This window comes from Cervus elaphus, chromosome 21 (assembly GCF_910594005.1).
Source record: "Cervus elaphus chromosome 21, mCerEla1.1, whole genome shotgun sequence".
Taxonomy (NCBI): Eukaryota; Metazoa; Chordata; class Mammalia; order Artiodactyla; family Cervidae; genus Cervus; species Cervus elaphus.
This window is the reverse complement of record NC_057835.1, coordinates 7,184,984-7,205,978: the sequence shown is the minus strand read 5'-3', so window position 1 is coordinate 7,205,978 and position 20,995 is coordinate 7,184,984. Positions and strand designations below refer to the sequence as shown.

Sequence of the window (20,995 nt, the reverse complement as noted above, 5' to 3'; positions counted from 1 at the left end):
TGTCGAGGGGCCTGGAGCTGTACTGTCGTCCCCCTGTTTACAGATGCGTGCTGAGGTGGGGGCTGACCCCTCTCCGCCCAGCCACTGACTCATCGCGCCCTGGGAGACCCTCCTCTCTCTGGCCTCGGTGTCCCCTGCCTCTCAGATGGGGCGGTGGGGCCCTGCCTCTGTGGGCGGGCAGGCCTGATAAGGAAGGGCTGTAGTGGGCAGGAGGCCCTGCTTCTGGCCCGCCGGTGGGACCTCAGTCTCCTGCTCTGTAGGTGGAGGTGCACGTGTCGGGAGGTGTCAAAGGGGACATTGGGAGGCGGGGGGCAGAAGGTGTTCTGATGAGGGCACAGCCCTCCCCTCCTCCATGGCCCCGGGGCTGGCCCGTTCCCACGCTCGCGGGCAGCCCGCAGGAAGCCATCTGGAGGCCTTGTTTACCCCTCCCCCCAGCTTCCCTGGCAGGAAGTCACTGGAAGGGCCGTCCCGAGGGGCCCCCAGGCCTGTGAGGACAGCCAGCGGCTGGGGGTCCCCGGGTGGAGTGTGGGGGGCAGGGAGCGCAGAGGATGGAGCTGGGCAGAGCCTGCGGGGTGTGTGGGCTGGTTGCAGACTGAGCCACTCATCAGAGTGTCCAGCTGTCTGTCCACCTTGTCAGCCACCCCTGTCCCCCACCTGAGGTCCAGTGTGGCCACAGCCCACGAAGTCATGGTCTCCAGACATGCACGGGGCCACTGCGGCTTCTGCCCTGGGTGGGTGTGTGGTCAGGGGAGGTGGGGGTCCAGGGAGCTGGAGGAGGAGCCCCTAACCCAGAGGGAGACACTCGGTGCCAGGTGAGGGTCAGGGAGGAGGTGGCTAAGGGGGGCGGGGAGAGGGCTGCAGGCAGGAGGGGGCTGGGGCCAAGGGGAGGTAGGAGACGGGGAGAGCGCCTCCCGGGGTCTGGGGGCGTGGATGGTGAGGGTAGGGGTGATTGTGCCTCGCCGACCCTTTCTCTCTCCCCTCACCACCCCTCCAGCCTTCCCCAGGGCCCCCACGAGACAGCCCCCTGCCCCAGATCAGCCTGCAGGTCTGGACATGGGTGGGGCAGGATCGGGGCCTGGGCTCCCGCTGCTTGGGACATGCCCAGCCGCCCCTGCCTTTGCCGTGGCCCCGATGCCCACTGACTGGCCTGAGTGTGGCCGGCTGGGCCCTGGTCCTGTTCCCACGGACACTGCCAGCCGGGCCTGCCCGGCTCTAGGACAGACGCTGACCCCTCGCGTCCTGTGTTCTTGGCTGCATCGCTCCTGCCCGGCCTCCTGTTTTCAGAAGGACCCTGGTGGGCTCAGGGTCAGACAGCCCTGTCTGGCCAGCCCTGGGGAGGCCAGGGAGCACCCCCGCTGGGTCTCCTGCTCTCCTCCCGCCCCTCTTCCTCATCTCCCGCCTGGTGCTCCCCTGTTCCTCCCCCTCAGCCCCCCTCCCAGTGAAAGGCTCTGTCCCCGGGTCCTTGTGGGCACAGGCTCCCAGAGAGGGGGCTGGGGTTTCAGGGCCTGGGTGAGCGTGTCGTGCCCTGCCCCCACTCCCCACCCCGAGGAAGTGAGCGTGAGAACTGGGACTTCGGGCAGATCTGGGATGCAGGACCCACTGCCGGGAGGCGTGTCCACCAGCCAGTCCTGGGCCAGGGCGGATGGTCCAGGGGCATCCATGGGCTGAGGACAGGCAGCCGGGGGCCTGGCCCAGGAGGGTCCCTGACCCTTCTTTCCGAGCACCTACTTCATGCCAGGCCTGCTAGTCTGTGACCCAGCCTTGCAGCTGCCCTGGGGATGTGGGTACCTCCCAGAGGTGGAGTGCGGCTGACCCAGGTCTGAGCAGCGCTGGCCTCGCCCTGCTGCCTTGTCATGAGAACACAGGAGGGGGAGGAGGGATGCTCTTTTTAAGAAACGTAGGCGGCATTCACGTCCAGGAGTGGGGGAGGTGGCAGAAGCCGAGGCTGGGTTCTCCGGTGCTTGTCAAGATGATTTTGAAATAGGAGAAGCCTTGAGGGGTGCTGGGGAACACTGAGCCGAGAGCCCGGAGCCTGGGAGGCTGGCCCCGGGCCCCAGACCATGTCTTCCTGGGTGCCGTGTGCTGTGATGGCCTGTGAAGCGGGGCTCCACGCGCTTGCCCTTGGTGAGGGGCCTGGGTGGAAGCTGGGTCAGAGATGGGGGTCCCAGTGTGTTGGGGGTCCAGCTGGGGCAGGGGCTCCTCAGCAGCTGAGGCCTCTCCTCTTGTCTTGCCGTTGCTAGGGCTGTGGTCTGGGGGTGCCTGGCCCCCATGTCACCCTCTGGCTGCTGTGTGAGGAGCTGAGCTTTGCTCCCCGAGAGTGCCCTTGGGTCCACAGCACAGCCAGGGCACCCGTGGGAGCTCAGTGAGAGCTTGTGAGCAGGTGAGCAGGCTTCCAAGGAAGCGGGACTTGCAGAGGTGCAGGAGGGCCAGGAGGGAGTCCTGGGGAGGTGGCACCTGAAGGCAGAGGCCTGGTGGGGGAGCAGGATGCCACGAGGCCAGACTGCTCCTGGCAGAGGGCACCGTGGGTGCAGAGAGCCAGCGGCAGGGCCCGGGGGCGCAGTTCAGTAATAGCAGGAGGGCAGCTGAGATGGGCTACCCCAAGGGCTCAGCCGGTAAAGAATTCACCTGCAGTGCAGGAGACACAGGAGACGTGGGTCAACCCCTGGTTCGGGAAGATCCCCTGGAGAACGGAATGCAGCCACTCCAGTATTCTTGCCTGGAGAATCCCATGGACAGAGGAGGCTGGTGGGCTGTAGTCCGTGGACTGCAGAGAGTCCATACAGCACACAGGTGAGGCTGGAGAAGAGGAGGAAGGAAACGGCGGGGGCCTTCCTTCCAGCCGTAAGCAGGCCGTGTTTCCTTCCGCATGATTCGGCCGAGGAGGACGCACTGATTCAGCGTTCACCACGTAGGGAGTGCGGGTGGCGTGGGGGCCCTGGGATGCCAGCGGGGGACTGGCTCTGGGTAGATGCTCCCCAGATTCCTGTCACCCTAGGTGGCCTCAGTTACCTGGGCCCAGGTGCTGCCTGCTTACTGCCCGCGGTGGTCCTCTCGCCCCCCGACCAGGGATTCTGGGGAGTTTCCATTGCCTCACCCTCACCTCGCGCTTGACTCTGTGACATGCCTGGATCTGGGATTGCAGAGATACCCCCCATCCCTCTGGCGACTCAGAGGACCAGTGCCCCCCTCAAGCCCGCCCGCCCTGGGGACCCTGCCCTTGCCTTGAGGCCTTTGCTCAGGCCGTGCCCTCCGCCCAGAGGCCCACCCCCGTTCACCCGGTTGGACCTCCTAAGGCAGAGGGGGGACGGCGTGTCCTTCTGTGACTGTTGGGTGCCGTCCAGCTTTCTCGGGACGTCTGTACCTGCCCTGGATGTGGGGGAGTCGCCTGGGTGTGCCACTCTGTCTGGTGGCCTCGCTGGGCGATGGTGGCGTTGCCCTGTCGAACACCGCCCGTCTCCCCCCTCCTCTCTGATTTTAGCGCTTGGGATCGAGGGATTCTCCTCTGAACCAGCACTGCCTCCACCAGTTCCATCGCGGATGGAATAGACCTTAGACCCGTGGTCACTACTCGTGTGACAGTTATGTTTTTAACTTCTAAAAAGGCTCTGACCGACCTTCCCCTTCCTTGAAGGCCAGCCCTGTCCTGCCTGGAACCCTGGAGGCCCCTTCCCTCCCACCCAGCTGCTGGGGCCTCTGTCCCCCTGGGACCTGCCCGGTGCCTGGGCAGCCTGGTGGGCCTGGGAAGGAGCTGGCCCCATGTCACCTGGACCCTCCCGTGCAGCCCTGCTCCCTGGTAACGCGCTCAGTCCCCGTGGGTGAAGGGAGACCAGACCTGGAAATGACCCAGACGTCCTCTGTCCACACTGCCGACGTCACTCAGCGTCCTGACAGTGTGTGTGAGCCTGGGAGGCGTTATCCGGAGTGAAGGGACCCTGATGTGAAGGACCACACGTGATTTACTCCGTTGGTGTAAAACGTCCAGAACAGGCAAATCCATCGAGACAGAGAGCAGATTCACCGTTGCCAAGGCCTGGGGCAGGGGGATGGGCAGTGACTGCTGATAGGCGTGGGGTACCTTTAGAGCGTGATGGAAATGTTCTGGAATTGGTTGTGGTGATGACTACACAACAATGTGAACGTACTAAAAAAAACACCAAAGCGTGCACTTTCAGATAGCTAAAAGGGGGAACATCACGTTAGGTGGATTTTATCTCCATTAAAAAAAAAAATTTAAACAGCTCCCCTGCCCTACACAGGCTGGCTTGAGCAGGCTCACAGTTAGTCTGCCAAATAGGATTAACCCGGCTCTGGCCCAGGGCTCCAGCAGGCAGGGGCTTGGTCCGCTCTTGCAGGAGAAAGTGAAGCAGCACCTGCTTGCTGTCGGGACGCGGGGCCCGGCGGGTGCGGGACCACAGGTAGGTGTCCTCCTCCCCCGGTCTGCGTGGAGAGAGGCCTGATGACCTCAGGGCAGGTCGAGCACACAAAGGCCCGCTCCCCTGCTCCGGGACCCCTGTCCCCCCGTGGCGTGGGGCCTGTGTTCTCTGGGATCTGTCGTTGGTGCCTCTGCCACTTTGATCCCAGAGCCCAGGCGGCAGGGTGCCCCAGGGGCCTGGGCACAGAGCCGGGCACTTGGGCAGCCCCCGTTGTGCCCTGCACCCCAGGTCCCCGCAGGGGCTCAGCGTCGCCGAGGGGTCAGATGGAGCAAAGAGGGCACCCGCTTGGTGGTCTCTGGTGTGTGCTCCCTGCCTGCTCTGCCCCTGCACATATTTTTCTTTTCACATCGGCCTTGCTGGGTCTGGTGAGGAGGGGCTGCCCGGCACTCACACCCATCTGGCCCTGGGCATTTTTACTGAATTGAAGTCTAATTGATTTACTGTGTTGTGTTAATTTCTCCTGTGCAGCCAAGTGGCTCTTACACGTATGGATATATTCTTTTTCATGAAAAGCAAAAGTGTTATTGCTCGGTCATGTCCGACTCTTTGTGACCCTGTGGACTGTAGTCCGCAAGGCTCCTCTGTCCGTGCAAGTCTCCAGGCCAGAATACTGGAGTGGGTAGCCATTCCCTTCTCCAGGGGATCGTCCCAACCCAGGGGTCGAAGCTGGGTCTCTTACATTGCAGGTAGATCCTTCGCCCACTGAGACACAAGGGAAGCCTGCCACGTCGTATTCTCTTTCATGTTCTTTGCTTCGTGGTTTATCACAGGATATTGGTGGAGTTCCCTGCTCTGGAGCAGGACCTGCTTGTCTGACTCTGGGCGTCTGTGCCCGGCGTGGAGAAGGTGTCGCCTGGGGCCTCCTGGGCTCCAAGGTGCTGACTAGCAGCTGTCCCCTCCGAGTGCTGGCCTGGCTCTCCGGAGGAGGCCCGCGGGCCGCTGCTTCCTTCTGACCGTGGGAATGGCTGGCATGATGCTGCCAGGTGGAGACAAGTCCCTGGGCCCTGGGGGCCACCCTCAGACCAGCTCCCCCGGCCTCTGCCCCCAGGACCCCCCAGACGCTGTGGGGCTGTGCCGTGCAGTCCAGGGAGAGGGGCTGAAGTCAGCCGCTGGGCAGGGAGGGGTGGGGCGGCTGGGGCTGCCCGCTGGCCTGAAGCCATGCCCAGAGCCCCTCAAGGGAGCTGGGGCCCAGTGCAGACCCCAGGCTGGAAGACACCTCAGCCCCGCAGGAGGCTCAGGCCGCGGAGAGGAGGGTTTCCCGTGGGTCCTCTGTCCCCATGGGTCCCTGCTGCCTCCCCGGGAGCTGGGGAGGTGCTTGAGCTGGGGGCGTAGGCGCCCAGGTCTTGACGCCCAGCTGCCCCAGATGCACGGTGCTGGCCTCTGCTACTTTCTGTCTGGGGAAGCTGCGCTGTTGGGGTTGGTGGGGCTGGGGTGCGACGAGCTCCCCGCAGCTGGGGCCTTCCTGCTGCCCGCTCGGGCTGGGCATCCGGCCTCGGCCGTTCTCGTGGCAGGGAACGCCTGCATCCAGGAGCTAATCCTGCCACCCTCAGGTCACTGTCGCCCTGGCATGGTCCAGGTGGGGACACGGGGGGAGGGGAGGAGTACGTGCTCAGCCCTTGCCCTTGCTGCAGTGACCGCCAGCGTGGCCCGCCCGCCGCACTCCTCCAAGCCTTGCCTGGAGTCTTCATTGTCCGTTCTCACAGACAGGGCTCAGAGAGGTGCTCCCAGACACACAGGTGAGCAGGATGTGGGGCACCAGGCCCGGAGGCTCTCGGACCCTTGCGGCTGGGGCCCTCCTCCGGCCTCGCCTGCTATTGCCGAGGTGGGTTCTGGGAGGCGCCTTGTTGCTAGTGCCTGGCTTCAGAGACATTCTGGAAATGCGCTGCTGACTGCCTCCCTTCAGATTGCCTTGTGTGTAGAGAAATGAGGGCTCTGAGACACCCTGCGGGAAGAAATCCCCTCAAGTGTCCAAGGAACCCATTGGGGGACTCAGGACCCTGAACGTGGACCCTCCCGGGGATCCCAGAGTCCCGTCAGAGCCCCTGTGGGCGCCCAGCACAGTGCGAGCATCTGGGGACTCAGGCAAGGCTGCTCGGGAGGGGAGCGTCCTTCCAGGCCCAGGAGAACAGCCAGCAGCAGCTCCATGCGGGATGAGTTTCCAGGGAACCCGTTTCACCCATGAACAAACTGAGGCACAGCGAAGCTGAGGGGTGTGCCCAGCGGCACACAGCTCGCAATGAGGGAGCCAGGATGGGAACTGGGGCAGGCTCCCAAGCTTGTGCTCTGCTGGAGGGGCAGGCTCTGTGGACAGAAGCCTGGATCTGGGGTGATGAGAGGGAACCGTCCCCTTCCCCTCGGCCCACGGAGAACCTGCCTGGCCTGGGTGTTCGAGTGAGGCTGCACCTCAAAGTCTCACGTCCTCTCTGGGCCCCAGGTTCCCACTGGTCAGACGATCATTGGTTATGGGGGTGGTGGTGACCCTCATGAGGCAGGCAGAGCCCCAGGCTGGAGGCTGTGTGTGATAAGGGGCAGTGCTGGCATTTCCGTGGGTGTGCCCGGGTGGGCAGGGGGTGCCTGTGTGGGCACGGGGGGTTCCTGCCACAGTCAAGGCCTCCCCTGGCACTAGGGTTGGAGCTGCTGGAGAGCAGAGAGCAGAGCCCCCGTGTGCTGCGGGCAGTTGTGGTTCTTTGTGTGGCCAAGGGCCCAGCACAGGGATTCGTGGCCGAGAAGGCCCGGAACCGCCTGATGGGACCAACGTGACCCTGACATGCTGATGATGCCAATGGGCTTTTTGAAAGGGGGCAGTGTGGGGTCCCCCGGCAGGACCCCCACCCCAGGTAGAGGCCGCGCGTCACGGGGCTGGGACCCGCCTCGGCCGCCCCTCTTGCGCTGGCTCTTTGGGGGCACTGGGGGGCTGTGTCTCGCTGCCAGGCCGGCCCAGAAATAGCTATGACCTTCTGCACCCAGCTTGGCAGCGCCCGGGCTGAGAGGCCTACGTGCGCCCGGCTGAGTCCTTGCAGGGTGGCTGGGCTGGTTATTTTGGACATGGCCTCCCGAGGCCAGGTCAGCGCTCTTTCCCGCGGTTCCTGCAGGCCCCTCTGACGTGCGTCCACCAGGGCTTTGGCCAGTGGCCCCAGCCACCTCTGCGATCTCGCGCCCCCTTCCTGCCCGCCTGACCCCCAGCGGCCTTGCGCTCCGGGCACAGGGCGGGGGTGGGGTGGGGGGACTGGGTAGGCTCCGGGAGGCCTTGTCATTTGGACACGATGTCACCCGGACATCTGCGGAGGCTGGGCCTCAGTTTCCCCTCTGGGGCCTGTTTGGAGGAGAAAATACACAGAAATGCCCACCCTGGGCTGGCCGGGAGTGCTGGCTCAGCCCCTCAGAGCTGCCCTGTGAGGCCTGAGCCTTGGTTTCCTCATCCAGGCGATGGGGGGCTGGGTGTCTTCCAGTGCCAGCTTGGGGATGGATGTGGGGAGGGCCTGGCGACAAGGGCCCTGTGAGGGGCCAGTACCTGGAGAGGGCCTCCGGCCTTCTCCCCTTTTATGGGGTTGGACCCTGGGCCCACGGTTGGGATGTGCGTGGGAGGTAAGAGGAGGGGTGAGCTGGGCGGTGGCTGAGGGTGGCCTGGGGGTTCTGGGGGTCCCGTGGACCTGGGCTCAGCTGGGCCACAGTCTCCTGTCTTGTGACCCAGGCAGGGGTTCCTGCTCTGGCCAGGCTCCTGGGTGTGGGGCTGGAAGAAGTGGCCATCACACCCTGATGCTCCAACGTCCACTTGCCCCTGGGCCCCCAAGCTCCCTGGCACCCTGCCGCCAGGGTCCTGCAGGAGGAGGGGCCAGCTCAGCTCCCCACCTCCCTGGTGGGTGTAGAGGGCTCGGGTGGGCACAGGGGACTGGCGACCCTGCCTGAGGGTGCTGGGGGGAGCCGACCCTGCTCCCCCTTGGGATTGGGGTGCTCTGGGGTGGCAGGAGGGGGTGCCTGCCAGGTGCCCCTCTCCTCTGCTCAGGCTCTCCTGCCCACCCTCAGGGACCCTGTCCCCTCATTGTCCCCAGGAGTTAGCCATAGCCACTTCCCCACGGAGAGGGGCTGGGGGCCATCAGCCAGCTTGACCAGGATCCATCCGGCAAGGTGGGCTTTGCTGGAACCCATCTATCGTGTGTGCACCCCACCCCTGCCCAGCAGGCCACATGACCGCTCTGTGGGCACTTACGGAGTGCAGTTCTGTTTTCTCATCCTGTGCCTTGCTGCTGGCTCAGAAGGCCCAGAGAGGGGAGGAGATGGGCCCAGGGCACCCAGCGGCCAGGGGAGGAGGACTTCCACGCCCTGGGTGCAGGCCTTTCCCCTTGCCAGCTGAAGACCCCTGTGGGGTCTCCAGTTGATCCTGGTGGCGAGGGTTTGGCGGGCAGCCTCCTCTTGGGCAGTGAGGACTGTTAGGCCACATGGACCGTCTGTGAGGCCCTGGCTCCCACCCCTCTTCTCTGAGGCCCCAGCGTGGGAGCCCAGGTCCCTCTGCCTGTTGAGGGTCCTGGCGATGTGCTCGTGAAACAGGAGGGGCTGGGGCTCTGCCTGGGGAGTGCTCAGCTCTCGGGAGGCCAGGATCAGGGGCCTCCTCGGGGCCTCTGTGTTCCTGGCAGGGGCTTGAGCTGGCGGGGGGTGGGGGCGGGGGCGGGTTCAAGGGCCTCTCAGGGGCCGTTAGCGTCAAGTGGATCCGTGAAACTCCGTGCCCTTCCCGGAGGCCAGGCCCATTCTGGGCATTGGCCTTTAGGGGCCTTGGAGATGGGGTGGCATGGTGCCAGGAGTCGGTGCCAGCCCCACGGGGCCCAGGAGGAGCGTGCCAGGGGCTGTGGGTGCAGGTCTAACTCTGAGCGCAGGGCAGGCTTGAAGCTCTGTTCCTCCTGTCTAGAATCCCAGCGTGATGGGCCCTGCATCCCAGATAACCAGATCCACGTCCCGCCCCTGGGGCTGGGGGCTCTCCAAGCAGAGAGCCTGGGGGCCTGGGAGGACCTACAGAACACCGCTCCCAGCCGCCCAGGTCAGCCCAGCTGCCTGTGTGAATACAGATGCCAGGGTCCCCAGGGGGTGGGAGGCCTGGGCTCAGAAAGGTGGACACCCCATGTCTGTGTGGGGGACCCTGGCAGCGTCAGGCCAGAGGGCTGGGGGGTTGCTGAAGAGGGCTTCGGGGGTTGGCTGAGGCCCTGGGTAGTCACGATGGGCTGAATCTGGGTGACAGGCCGCTGGGGAAGGGCCTCCGTCTGGGATGGCGGCCGGGGGCGACCAATGGGGACCTAGTGATGGGGCAGGGAGGGGGAGGTTATGGGCGGCTGGATGCGTGGCAGAGGGTAGGAGCTGCCCCCATTGCGCACCGGGTGGCTTGTAAGCAGGGCATGGCCTCCCTCTGCCCCCAAGAAGTACAGGCCTGGGGGCTGGGTGAGCCTGAAATACATACCCCACCCCAGCCCTGTAGGTTCCACCCCTCCTGATGTCACCATGACTGGGGCAACATCCTGGTGGGGGAGGGGCGAGTGACCCTGACCCTGGGAAGCAGGAACAGCCCTTCCCCCATGGGCGGGGGTTCCCACTTCCTTAGTGCTTTTGTGGGCCCTGGCTCCCAGGCCTGGGTGGGTGGGCTAACCTGCCTGTTAGCTTTCTTCCCCACTTCCTTGTGGAGGAAACAGGACAAGAGGAGGAACTGAGCAGTGAGCTCAGAGCGGGGCTCTGGGCAAACCTGGCTGCCCCCTTGAGTAGGCTGGGGGCTCCCTGGGGGACTTCTTAGGTGGGGGGCAGACTGCAGAGGGCTGGGCTGTTTCTCTGGAGGTGCAGTGAGCTCCCCTCTGCAAGGAAAGGGCCCCAGGAGCCCCTTTCCAGCCCACAGCAAGCAGTGGGGAGACAGGCCAGAGACCTGGGGAGCCCCCAGGCTGTGTGTCGGAGCGCCCACCCTGCCAGCCGCAGGCCCGGGCTGGGCCTCTGACCCCTCCCCGCCGGCTCTGCTGCCGCCCACCTGCCCCGCCTGTCCCCTTCAGCTCTGACTGCCAGCGGTTACAGGGCCCTGGGGACTGTCTTGCCCCCAGTGGGCCCCAGAGCCCGGCCCACAGGGGAGGGGCTCTCCTGCCCTCTTCCCGAGACCGGGGTGCCCGCTGTGACCTCCAACTTGTGTCCTGGCCAGCCCCCCCACCGCCGCCCCGCTTGGCCGCCGGGACTGCCCTGGGAGCCCGGGTCCTTCCGGGGCTGCCCCTGCCTGAGCCCCCGCCTCCTGGGCTGGCGGGCGGTCCCAGGGCCTTTGACGTGGGGAGGGCGGGGAGGGCGGGAGGCCAGGCTGGGGATAAAGCTGGGCTGGGGGCGCGGCCTCTGCAGGCCTGCAGGACTCAGGACGCAGGACAGTGAGTGAGTGTCTGTGGGCTCCCGGCAGGCTCACGTGGGTGGGGACTGGGATGGGGACACCGTGGGGGCAGAGCCCAAGAGAGCATGGGGCCCTGGGGTCCCCAGGCCTTCTTGCTCATGCTTGTGGCTCAGCTGGGAGCCTCAGTGGTTTCCTCTGTCAAATGGGGCGAGGGGGCCTTCTCCTTCCTGAGCCCAAACTGGACACTCTCCTTCCAGGCTCTGTGATACTGCTGTGCTCCCTGGGCCTCTGGGGTGTGGGATCCCTGCCTCAGTGGCACAGGGCGAGGGTGACCGGGACCGCTGGCCACACAGTCGGCGGTGGGACAGGGTCGCAGTGCAGAGCAGGGCCCTAGGGCCAGCAGGGGGCTGTCCAGCCTGGTTCTTCTGCCCCTTGGGTAGTGACCGAGACCCCCTGCAGCCATGTCCTCTCTTGGTAGACGAGGGTCACGACACAGTGACCACATGGATGGTCACGTGTCACCATGCTGGGGTGGCAGTCCTTGCCAGCTGGGGGTCACTTAGTCAGCAGGTGCCCTAGGGGGTGCTCTGGGGCTGGCGACAGCCTGACCCATGCACATCTGTGGTTGGTTTGGCTATTAATGTAGATTGGGACTCTGAGCCTTACAGTGACCAGCTGGGCCTCGTCCAGCCCCCTTGCACCAAACGGATCAGGGAGGCGGAACCCCCAGCCAGGAAGGGAGGACCTCCTGGCCTTTGACTCCAGCTATCTTAGGGCTTCGTCGGAAAGCAGGTTCTCGAAAAGCGAGAACTACCATCATTCATGTTTATTGTTAACGAGTAGCAGCTTAGACTGTCAGCCATTATTATCTTGGGTTTTAGTAACCCCCTGAGGGGTTGGTGCTAATTGTGTTGAGCCCGAGAGCTGCTGGGCTCTGAGTTGAGGACCTGGAGCTGGGAGGCTGACGCCGATGCTTGCTGCTGGGCCACTGTTGTGGCTGCACTGAAGGCCTTGTCTGCATTAGCACGCCCCTGGGCCCGGGCTCCGAACCGTGAGGTTTCCATGACTCACTGGGGCGAAGAGAAGGAACCTGGGTCTCAGACAGCTCTGCTCTGCGTCTCCATCTGGCTCCATGTGGAACGGGGCACTCGGTCTTCTGCCTCAGGCGGGGGGTGTGCAGGCTGAGGGTGATGGTGATGGCGGTGGTGGAAAGGTCCTGGAGTGGCAAGCAGAGAGACAGGGCATGCACTTCTCCCGGGGTTCAGCGGGGTCTGATGCGTCCCCTCTCGGGGACCCGTGCAGTGCGTGTGCGTCCTGAGTCTCTGCCCAAAGGCCACGTCCTCTGAGAGGCCTCGTGTTTACCCCCTTACCACCCACCAGTGTCCTTTCTAACTCAGTCCATTGCCTGGTTGTGTGTCCTGCCACCGACCCCCACCCCACCTGGGGTCGTGGAGGTTTGCTCACCCCTGACCCCCAGCGCCCACCCCTGGAGGCAAGGGGGGAGTTGCAGGGGGGTGATGCTCCCCCGGCAGGAGCCAGGGGGGGGCGGCTGGCCGGTGTGGTCCATGTGGGACCTGGTAGCTGGTGACAGGTGGCACTGTGAAAATGCCACATTCTAACCCTGCAGGTGACAGCCTGGGAAACTGAGGCACCGGGGGAGTGAGGTCTCTTTGCGGTGACCCCAGATTCAGCAATGCTGCCTGCACAGGGTTGGGGGGGGCACTCCCAGCCCCCTGGGCAGCCACAGTATTATCCAGCCCACCTGTGCTGGGCAGTCAGGGAGGTGGCTTCTCAGGGTGGGGGCTGGGTGCAGAGGGGTGGCCAGATGCCCCATCAGGGCGGGGCTGGGGCAGGAGAGGGCAGGGCAGGCTTTTTGCATCTACTGGTGACTTCTCCCCATGTGTCCCCCAGCTCAGCCCAGCACCCGGCAGTGGAGGAAGATGCTCAGTGAACATTTGTGAATCAGGTGAATGAATGAATGAATGAACAGATGCTGGCTCCCCTGTCCCCCTTGGAGGAGTCCTAAGGTCAGGGGTGGGAGCAGGGGAGGCTGCAGGTAGGACCCGGGGGGCAGACTGGGCTCAGAGCCAGGGCTGAGGCCTCAGGTGTGGGGAGGGGATCCTGGTCAGTGACAGGTGAGTGGTGGGGCTTTGAGCAGAGGCAGGCAGCCCCAGGGGTGCAGTCCCCCCTCATTCTGGACACCGGGGTGAGCTGCGGCCAGCGTGTCACTGTGTGACAGCACAGCCAGCCTGCCTGGGCAGCTGGAGCCACCCCTTCCATGTGCCACTGACCCTGCATGTGCCGCCGGCTGTGATCCGCCAGCAGGAAGAGCTGACAGGATGCAGGAGAGGGGCTGGCTCCGGTGGGGGCCCCCGCCGTGGGGGGCAGAGGTGACACCTGCAGAGCTCCTGGCAGTCCTGCTCCCCCCACTGCCCTGTTTCCTCGGAGCTGCTGCCTGGTGGCCACAGAGGCCCCATTTTCCAGCCACTAGTGCCCACAGGCCCTCGTCCCAGCCGGGCAGGGCTTGTCATACCTTTTTCTGATGAGGAGCCGGGACCCCAGGGGCAGGTGGTCGCAGACAGCATCAGGCTCAACCCCAGACCCCGTGGGCAGGTCGGCCCTCTGTCCGTCCTCTGCCCTCTCCTCTCACGCTGGGTCCTTCAAGGGAGGGTCCAGGCCCCACACGGTGAGGCCAGGCCAGCTGAGGCCAAGGTGGGGAGGGCCAGGGCCCCGGGAGCCTGGCTGTGCCTCACCCAGGTGAGGGGTGCCTGTCCGGTGGTGCCATTGAGACCAGGGAGGCTTCGGGTGGGCCTGGTGGACTCGGGGTGGCCACGGGGTTCAGAAGACCCGAGGTGCCTGGTCTGGCTCACTTGGCTGCCTGCTCTGTGCCCACCACTGGTGACGGCCAGGCCGGGGCCCAGCAGCCTAGCCCACACCCACCCGCCTGCCCATAGAGGTGGCAGTTATGGCTCCTGAGTCCGCAGTGGCGCTGTGACCCACCCGGGCTGTGCGGGTGGCTGATGGCAGGTAGGTGCCGGCCACTTGGGTTGGCAAGCGTGCACCACGCCCATGAGGCACCATTGAACCCGGTGTGGTGAGGGCGGCCCCGTGCAGCGTCTAGGGACAGTGTGTTTGCAGCCCTCTTCTCATCCCCAGATCCTGGCAGAGAACAGGTGCCTTCCCTGGGTGGAAATTCAAGCCTACTCCTAACAGCTCCACTTCCAGGTCAAAGCCTGGGTGCCTCTTGACCGGCTTGGAGCTGGCACCACTGGAAAGTGGCTTCCCTTCCTGGCAGTGTCACCACTTACAGAGGAGGTCTCAAGCTCCAGAGAGAGCAAGTGAGAGCCCCAGGTTGCATAGGGGGTCGGGGCAGCTGCTCGAGCCCTGATGATGTTTCCATACATGAGCTGCATGCCTGTTGCCCTCCCTGGCCAGCTCTTCCAGGGAGCCTTCCCTGAACACCCGATCCTCCAATCCTGCCCTCCACAGCGCCTGCTGTGCTGGCTTATTCTGCTTTGCAGGGTGCCTCCTGCTGGGCCCATCCAGGAGGCCTAGAGGGGGATGGATGCATAACTCGGGGAGCTGCCCAGCGTGGAAGGTGCCATCAAATAGCAGCGAGCCCCCCATCACCAGAGGTGTGCAAGCTGGTGATGAGACGGCGCGGGTGACCTCTGAGGTTCCTCTGGACTTCAGGGGCTGCGATCCCGTGATGGTTTCTGGATGTTGCCCAGATCTGGAGCTCTGCCCAGGACGTTGGGTCATTTGTTCCTTCCACAGCAAGTGGGGGGCCTCCTGGTGCCAGGCCCTGCGCGGAGGGAGCGGGTGGAGTTGAGCCCCTCCTTTAGGACACATGTTCCCCGGGGGGTGGGGAAACTGCTCTGAAGGGCCTGTGGCTATAGGGAGGGCAGGCAGCCCAACTTGGTCGGTGAGGGGGCTGGACCCTCGGTGCTGTGGGCACAGGGGCAGGGGGCTCTGGGGAGACTCTTCGGGGGTGGGTGTGGGCTTGGCCTGTTGGGTCCCCTCCCCGCCCCCAAGCAGCATGTGGATTCGGGCTTGTCTGGGAGGATTCCAGGAATGGCTCCTGCCCTGATAAAAATAGACTTCTCCGAAGGGCTTGGGATGGTGCCAGGCCAGCAGGTGCCCCCCAGGCCTGGCCAGAGTGGGTGCCCCCAGTGAGGGGGGGCAGGGGTGCTGGTTTGCGGGCTGAGCAGCCTGGTGGGCTCTGGGTCCTGGGTGCAGGTCCACAAAGCTGATGGGACCTCTCAGCTTGTATGGATGGGGATGCAGCATGACGTGGTGGGAGAGCAGCTTGCCCAGGGGTCCTGTCTCCAGAGGGTCAGGGTCTCCGGGGGTCAGCAAAACTCAGCCCGACTTTGGTTCCTCTGCTTGTCGGCTGTGTGACTTGGGTTAAGTCCCTCGACCCCTCTGAGCTGCTATTTTATTAATACAGTGTGGCCGATGGGCTTTGATCAAGGCATGCAGCATCCAGCACAGTGTCTGAGGGGACAAACTCTCAGGAAGCCGTCAAGATGGGAGACTGGCGGGGCCCTGAGTGCCCAGAGCTGGCCTTTAGGGAGAGGCTGCTGGAAGCTGGGACCCAAGAGCACTGGAGTGGGTGTCCTGGGCCGAGCCCACCTTGGCTCTGGGTGGAGGAGCCCTTGCCCCAGGGCTCCTGAGCTGGTGGGCAGGGCCCCGGCGAGGCTTGGGTGGGGCTCCGCCTGGCGGGTGGGGGAGCGCGGGTCCCCAGGCCTGGCTGACACTCTGGGTATGTGTGTGGGGAGAGCCTGGGACCCGGCCCTGCTCTGGGCTGGGCCCCTGGCCAGTTCCTCCCACCCCGCCCCCGAGGCGCTGACCGATGATTGCAGGGGCCAGGCTGGCTGGCTGGGAGCTGGGCTTGGAGCCGGGTTCCCAGCGAGGCAAGGCCTCTGGGGACCCTGTGTGCTGGGGGCTCTACCCACCCTGCTCCACCCCCTTCCGTGGGCCCCCAGGCTGGCTGGGGCAGGTACATGGTTGCCTGTGGTGCCCGGCTGCCTGCTCTCGGGGCTCAGAGTCTGGGGAGCGCGTGTGTTCCTGAGCTGGTGCTTCCAGGAGGTGAAGCCAGCACCCTGCCGGGGTTCAGGCCTGGGCCCAGGGGAGGGTTCCCCATCACAGAGGGCCTCCTGGGGAGGGGGCATCTGCACTGAGCACTGGAGGATGAGCGGGAGATGGAGACCTTCTTGGGTGAAGGCTGCTTCCTCGAGGGTCCCTCTGCCTCAGCTTCCCCGCCGGCATACTGGGGGGTTGGGGGGGAGGGGGTGATGGCAGCACCCCCAGGGGTGTGTCCAGGGTTCAGTGAGGGACAGCAGCGTCTGGCACACAGTAGGCGCTCAGGAAGTAGAGAGGTCCTGGGGTTTGAGGCTGGAGAGCTGGGCAGGGCTCAGGGCAGGGCCAGACCAGGTGTCGGTCCCCATCTCCATCCTGTGGGCGTCAGCTTCTGGAGCCCACCTGGGCCACGGGGCACCCTCCTTTCCATTTCCCAAAGGAAGTTCGCCCTCCGGACCTGCACCGAGGTCCCCGCCAGGGCTCCGGCTCCAGCTGAGCTTCTCCGGACCTGGGGCAGCGCCCGCTCCCTGCTGCGGGAGCCGCTGGAGGGTTCAGGGCACGGTGGGAGGAAGGCGGGGTGCGCGGGCAGCGCCCCCGCCCCTGCGTTTCCCCTTCCTCCGCCGGTGCTTCCTCTCCCGGACCGGCCCTCTTTGTTTGCCCCGGCGTGCGGGATGGCCTGTGGTTATATTTAGGCGGCAGGTGTGGGAGTCACTACCAGCCGGGTCGCCCGCTGGTCACGGCCACGCCGCCCACGTGATGCCCGGGCGCTATAAATAGCCCCCCCGCAGCCCGGCCGCCGAGCGTCCGCGGGGAGGCCGGCGTGCCCCGCGCACTGAGTCTCGGCCGCCGCGCCCCGGCCCTGCCCAGCCCCGCGCGAATGGAGGCGGCGGCAGGACGCTTGCCCGCGGGTGAGCCGGGCCGAGAGGGCGGGGGGCGTGCCGGGAGGACCCCAGCCCCGCCCCGGGAAGGAGCCGCCCCTCCTGCACCCGCCCTACGGTGCGGTGGGCGCGCTGCGGGACAGGGGGTCGCCGCCCACGGCCCCACCCGCGCCCTCCCAGCCCGGTCCTGCGCACGGTGCTCCCACGCACCCCCTCCTTAGCTCTCCTGGGACCCCCATGAGCCCTGGCCCTGCAGCCTTCCCCCATGTCGGACGGGGTCCCAGGTCCACGGAAGCTGGCGCTCTCGAAGCCCTCTGGAGTCAAACTCTAGCTGCAGCTGTGCAGCCGGGAATGAGGGTCGGGGACTTGCGGCTGGGAACTCCCACGGGGAGCTCTTCCTGGGCCTGACCTGGTCAGGGCCCTGGAAAGTCCCCCAGCCCTCCCTGGCCTGTTTACTCATCTGCGAGCAGGGGACAGGCCGCGGCCTCTCCTAATGGCTCTGGAAAGGCAGACTGTCAGGGATGTAGCAGAGCTCAGAGCCTGTGTGCAGGGTGGCTGGGGCCCCAGGACAGCGTGGGGCCCCTGGTGGGAAGACCAGAGGGAGGGGCCTCCGGCTTCGAGGAGGGCTCCTGTGTCATGGCGTGGGGGTGGGCCGGAGGGGTACTGGCTGGTGGACAGGGGTCAGCCCTGGCTGGGGGCCTGCTCGGTGACCTCAAGCTGGGGGTGGTGTGGTTCGGACCGGGGGCTCTGCCCCAGGGGGAGGCCGCAGGCCTGGTTGAGCACTGTGGGACAGCCTGGGGGCAGCAAGAGGCGTTGCACTCTTTTCCTTTCACCTGGGGATGGGGGCCCTAGACGTTGAGGAGACAAGTAGGGTGTCTGGCCAGACCCCAGCCCAGCTGGGCAGTGATCTTGGTCCAGCCTCAGCCCAGACCCTGCCCCCTGCCCCCAGCCAGCCTGACCCGGGGCCCCTGCCTGCAGGTGACAGGTTTCACATGGGCAGGACTGTGGGGGTGGCCCTCCAGGGAAGCTGGCAGGAGAGCCAGGCCATCTGCCCTTGCCCACGGGGTCTCCCCAGATGTCCAGCAGCTGTGGGTGGGGAGGCGGCGGGTCGGGGCCTCGGGAGAGGCCTGTCGTCCTGTGGCTTCGCTGGGCCCCTTCCCTCCCTTCCCTCTGTAAACATGCACACACAGGGACCTCCCGCAGCCCCAGGAGGGCAGGTTTCCACGTGCTGCTCAGGGCACCTGGCGCTTTCCTCGCCTGCACTCCGAGCGGAAGACCGCTCGGGGATGGTGCGCGGTCCCTTCTCCCTGCCTTTGACCCCCTTCCTGGGGACCCACCTATAACCTTCCTGGACTGGGCAAGGGGCAGTGAGCCTGGAGCAGCCGTGGAGCCGCCCGCCGCTCCCACCCCGCCGTGTCCGGGTCCCAGCTGCAGGCCCGGTCCGCACCCGGGCTGAGGCTCCAGGGGCCCAGCCGGTCTGGTGGGCAGCTGGGGAAGGGGGTGCTGGGCGGGGCAGAGGTAAGAGGTATGGGGTGGGTGGATGGAGGACCTGCCTGGTAAGCAGGTGTGGGTTCTGACAGCGGGGCCAGGCTGAGCCCAGTGGCTGGAGGGATCTGCTGACCACTGGGTTGTGCTGGAGGGGCCTTGGGGACATCTTCTCTGGCCCCTCATTTTGCAGATAGGGAAACTGAGGCTAGTGATGTGCTCAAGGTCTCCCAGCCTGTCCGTGGGGATGGGAGTGGGGCACGTTGCTCCTGCTGGGGCCCCTGGCCTTTTGGGGCCTAGAGAGGGAGAGACAGGCCTGCAGGTGCTTGATGGCCCTCTCTGGGGCCTGGCAATGTCCCCCCTTGAGGCCCTGTCATGGTGGGACCCCACTCCCGGCCACCTGTGCTGTCGCCACCTTGGCAAGCGCCTGGCGGCCGGCCCTGGCCCATAGGCTCCTGCGGGTTGTCCCTGCTTCTTTGAGCTCCTGCGGGGCCATGGCTTGTTTGCTTCCATCATGTGGCCAGCCCTGTGGGCGAGTGGTGGACAGCGGCCCAGGGCAGAGGCTGACCAGAGCCTCCAGTTACCAGGGGAGCCCTTGAGAGACGTGTAAGGTGGCTCGTGTCTGTGGGGGGGTGCTGCCACGCTGCCCCCAACCCCCACTGTCCTCTGTCACCTTGGCCTCTGTTCCGGAGCCCCTTCCCCCGAAGACCGGGGCTGCTCCAGAGTGACCTGGGCTCAGAGACACCGCAGAGGCCAGAATTCCGGGGAGGAGGGGCCTGACTGTCTGGTGGTGGGGGCGGGGCGTCGTGGAGGGGCTTCGGGGCGGGGGTGGCTCTGTCACCACAAATGCCTTGAAATCGTGTGTTGGGGTTCAGCACACTCATGGTTTCCCTGACAGGGAAACTGAGGTCCGGTGAGGGAGGGGCACGGGCCGGGACCCCCTTTCATTGCCTTCTCCCCTCTCCCCAGATGCTGCCTGCCGCTGACTAGCCTGGGATTTATGGAGAGGCCCTTGGGGGGCAGTCCTGAGTACTGCCGCGCCCAGCATCCGCGCCGCACCCGCTGCTGAGGCCCCCGCGCCTCCGGCCTCACCATTGCCCTCGCCCGCCCATGGCCCCCGCCGCCTGGCCCGGGGCTGGCTCTGCGGCCTGAGCCCACCGCCCCCCTCCAGGACTCGCTGTACCCCAATGGGGTAACGTGACGGAGGCCCCGCGTCACCGCCGCCCGCTGTCCCCCTGCGGCCGCTGCCTGCCACCCCCACCCCACGGCGGCCCCATTGGTTCAGTTTCAAGTTTGTTCTTCCTCTAATCCTTGGGGGTCTGTGGTCTTGGAGCAGAGGTGGCCCTCTAGCCGTCCACCAATGCCGAGGGGGTGTCCCCGGCGACAGGCACAGTGCCGGCCACGGCTTCGGCAGCCCGATTCACTTTGGGCTTTTTAAAGTTTTCTTTGCTGAGTTTTTTTGGTGGTGGTTGTTTTTACTTTTGCACCCTAGTAATTCTCCAGCTCTGAGAGGCCGGAGCTTGGACTTGGCCCGCTTTACTTCTGGGGGCACTCTTTTGTTCTTTTTGTCTTGTAAAGGGTTGGGTTTTCTTTTTTTTAATCATCCACCCGTGATCCGGGCAGCATCCTCCCCCCACCCAAGTATTTGCACAATATTTGTGCGGGGTCTGGGGGGGCAGGATTTTTTTTTTTTTTAAAGCATTTCTCTCTCTCGGACAAGCGCAGGGATCTCGTGCTCCTTGGGTTCTGGGGGGTGGTGGGCCTTTCTTGCGTTCACGTCCCCAGCCCCGTCTGCGGGCAGCAGCCATGGCGCGGATGAACCGGCCGGCCCCTGTGGAGGTCAGCTACAAGAACATGCGCTTCCTCATTACGCACAACCCCACCAACGCCACCCTCAGCAGCTTCATCGAGGTGAGCATCCAGCACGTCTGGTGGCAAGGCTGGGGGCCTCCGAGTGAAAGGAGAGTGTGGGATGACAGGCCCCCCCGGGAGAGGCACATGAGAGTGCATGTGGGGCTGGGGGTGCTGTGAGGGCTGCGGGGGGTCAGCAGGGTGGGCAGCGGGCCCCCGTGCCGTGTGAGCAGAGACGTGCGGAGGTAGGAGACGAGACGGGCCTGTGGCCGGTGCAGTCCCTAGCCCTTTGCTGGCTATCTGGCCTCTGTACAGAGGCTGAGCAGAAGAAGGGGGTGGTGGTCGCCCCAGGGGAGGACCAGCTGCTTAAACAGCCTGGAGAAAGCAGGGCGGGGACCGGGCATGAAGACCAGCTCCACAACCAGCCCAGGCCGAGGGAAGCCCATGGGCTCCAGGGGCTCCTTGCGTTGGAACTGGGCTGGGAGCTCCCGGCACAGGTATCTGTGTGAGGAAGGGCTGGACAGGAGTCCAAGCCGGCCACGGGAGAGAGTGACCACCATACCCCGAGAGCCAGTAGGCGAGCTGTCTGCTGCTCGTGGCCCCAGCAGACGGGACCAAATGTGTTTGCAGAGCCTGCCCTTCTCTGTGGGGCTCCCGAAGGAGCCTGGCCTCTGCAGCGCTCCTTGCTATTTGCAGAGCCTGTGTCTGTGTGCTGGGCCTTTCGTGACCTCAGACCTCCAGCCGCTCCTTCTGCAACAAGAGATAGTCCCCTCTGAGTGCTCATTGTGGTTGAACAGGGGCCCGGGCACAGGAGGGCTTCACAACTGTGTACACGCTGGACTGCGGAGGGAGGCAGCGGGCACCCTGCCGTCGGGAGACCTGGACTCTAGACACTGAGCTGGGAACCCTGTGGAGGAGGCCTGTCACCCTGC

General features: G+C 65.4%; 1 protein-coding gene across 10 annotated transcripts in view; it reads left to right on the top strand.

Moving 5' to 3' along the window:
- The window catches only part of PTP4A3 (protein tyrosine phosphatase 4A3), a 32,092-nt gene that overhangs the window by 5,388 nt on the left and 5,709 nt on the right, over positions 1-20,995 (top strand). For 3 of the 10 annotated variants that reach the window (XM_043880530.1, XM_043880521.1, XM_043880528.1), the window contains exons 1-2: positions 16,603-16,757; positions 19,182-20,123. In XM_043880530.1, the coding sequence (XP_043736465.1) occupies positions 20,019-20,123 (105 nt within the window). In that variant the 5' untranslated portion in view covers positions 16,603-16,757; positions 19,182-20,018. Of the gene's footprint in view, positions 1-5,034; positions 6,170-10,717; positions 10,812-12,678; positions 12,734-16,559; positions 16,758-19,181; positions 20,124-20,995 lie in introns of those variants that run through there. The other 7 variants (XM_043880519.1, XM_043880523.1, XM_043880520.1 and 4 more) reach the window with 7 other exon arrangements.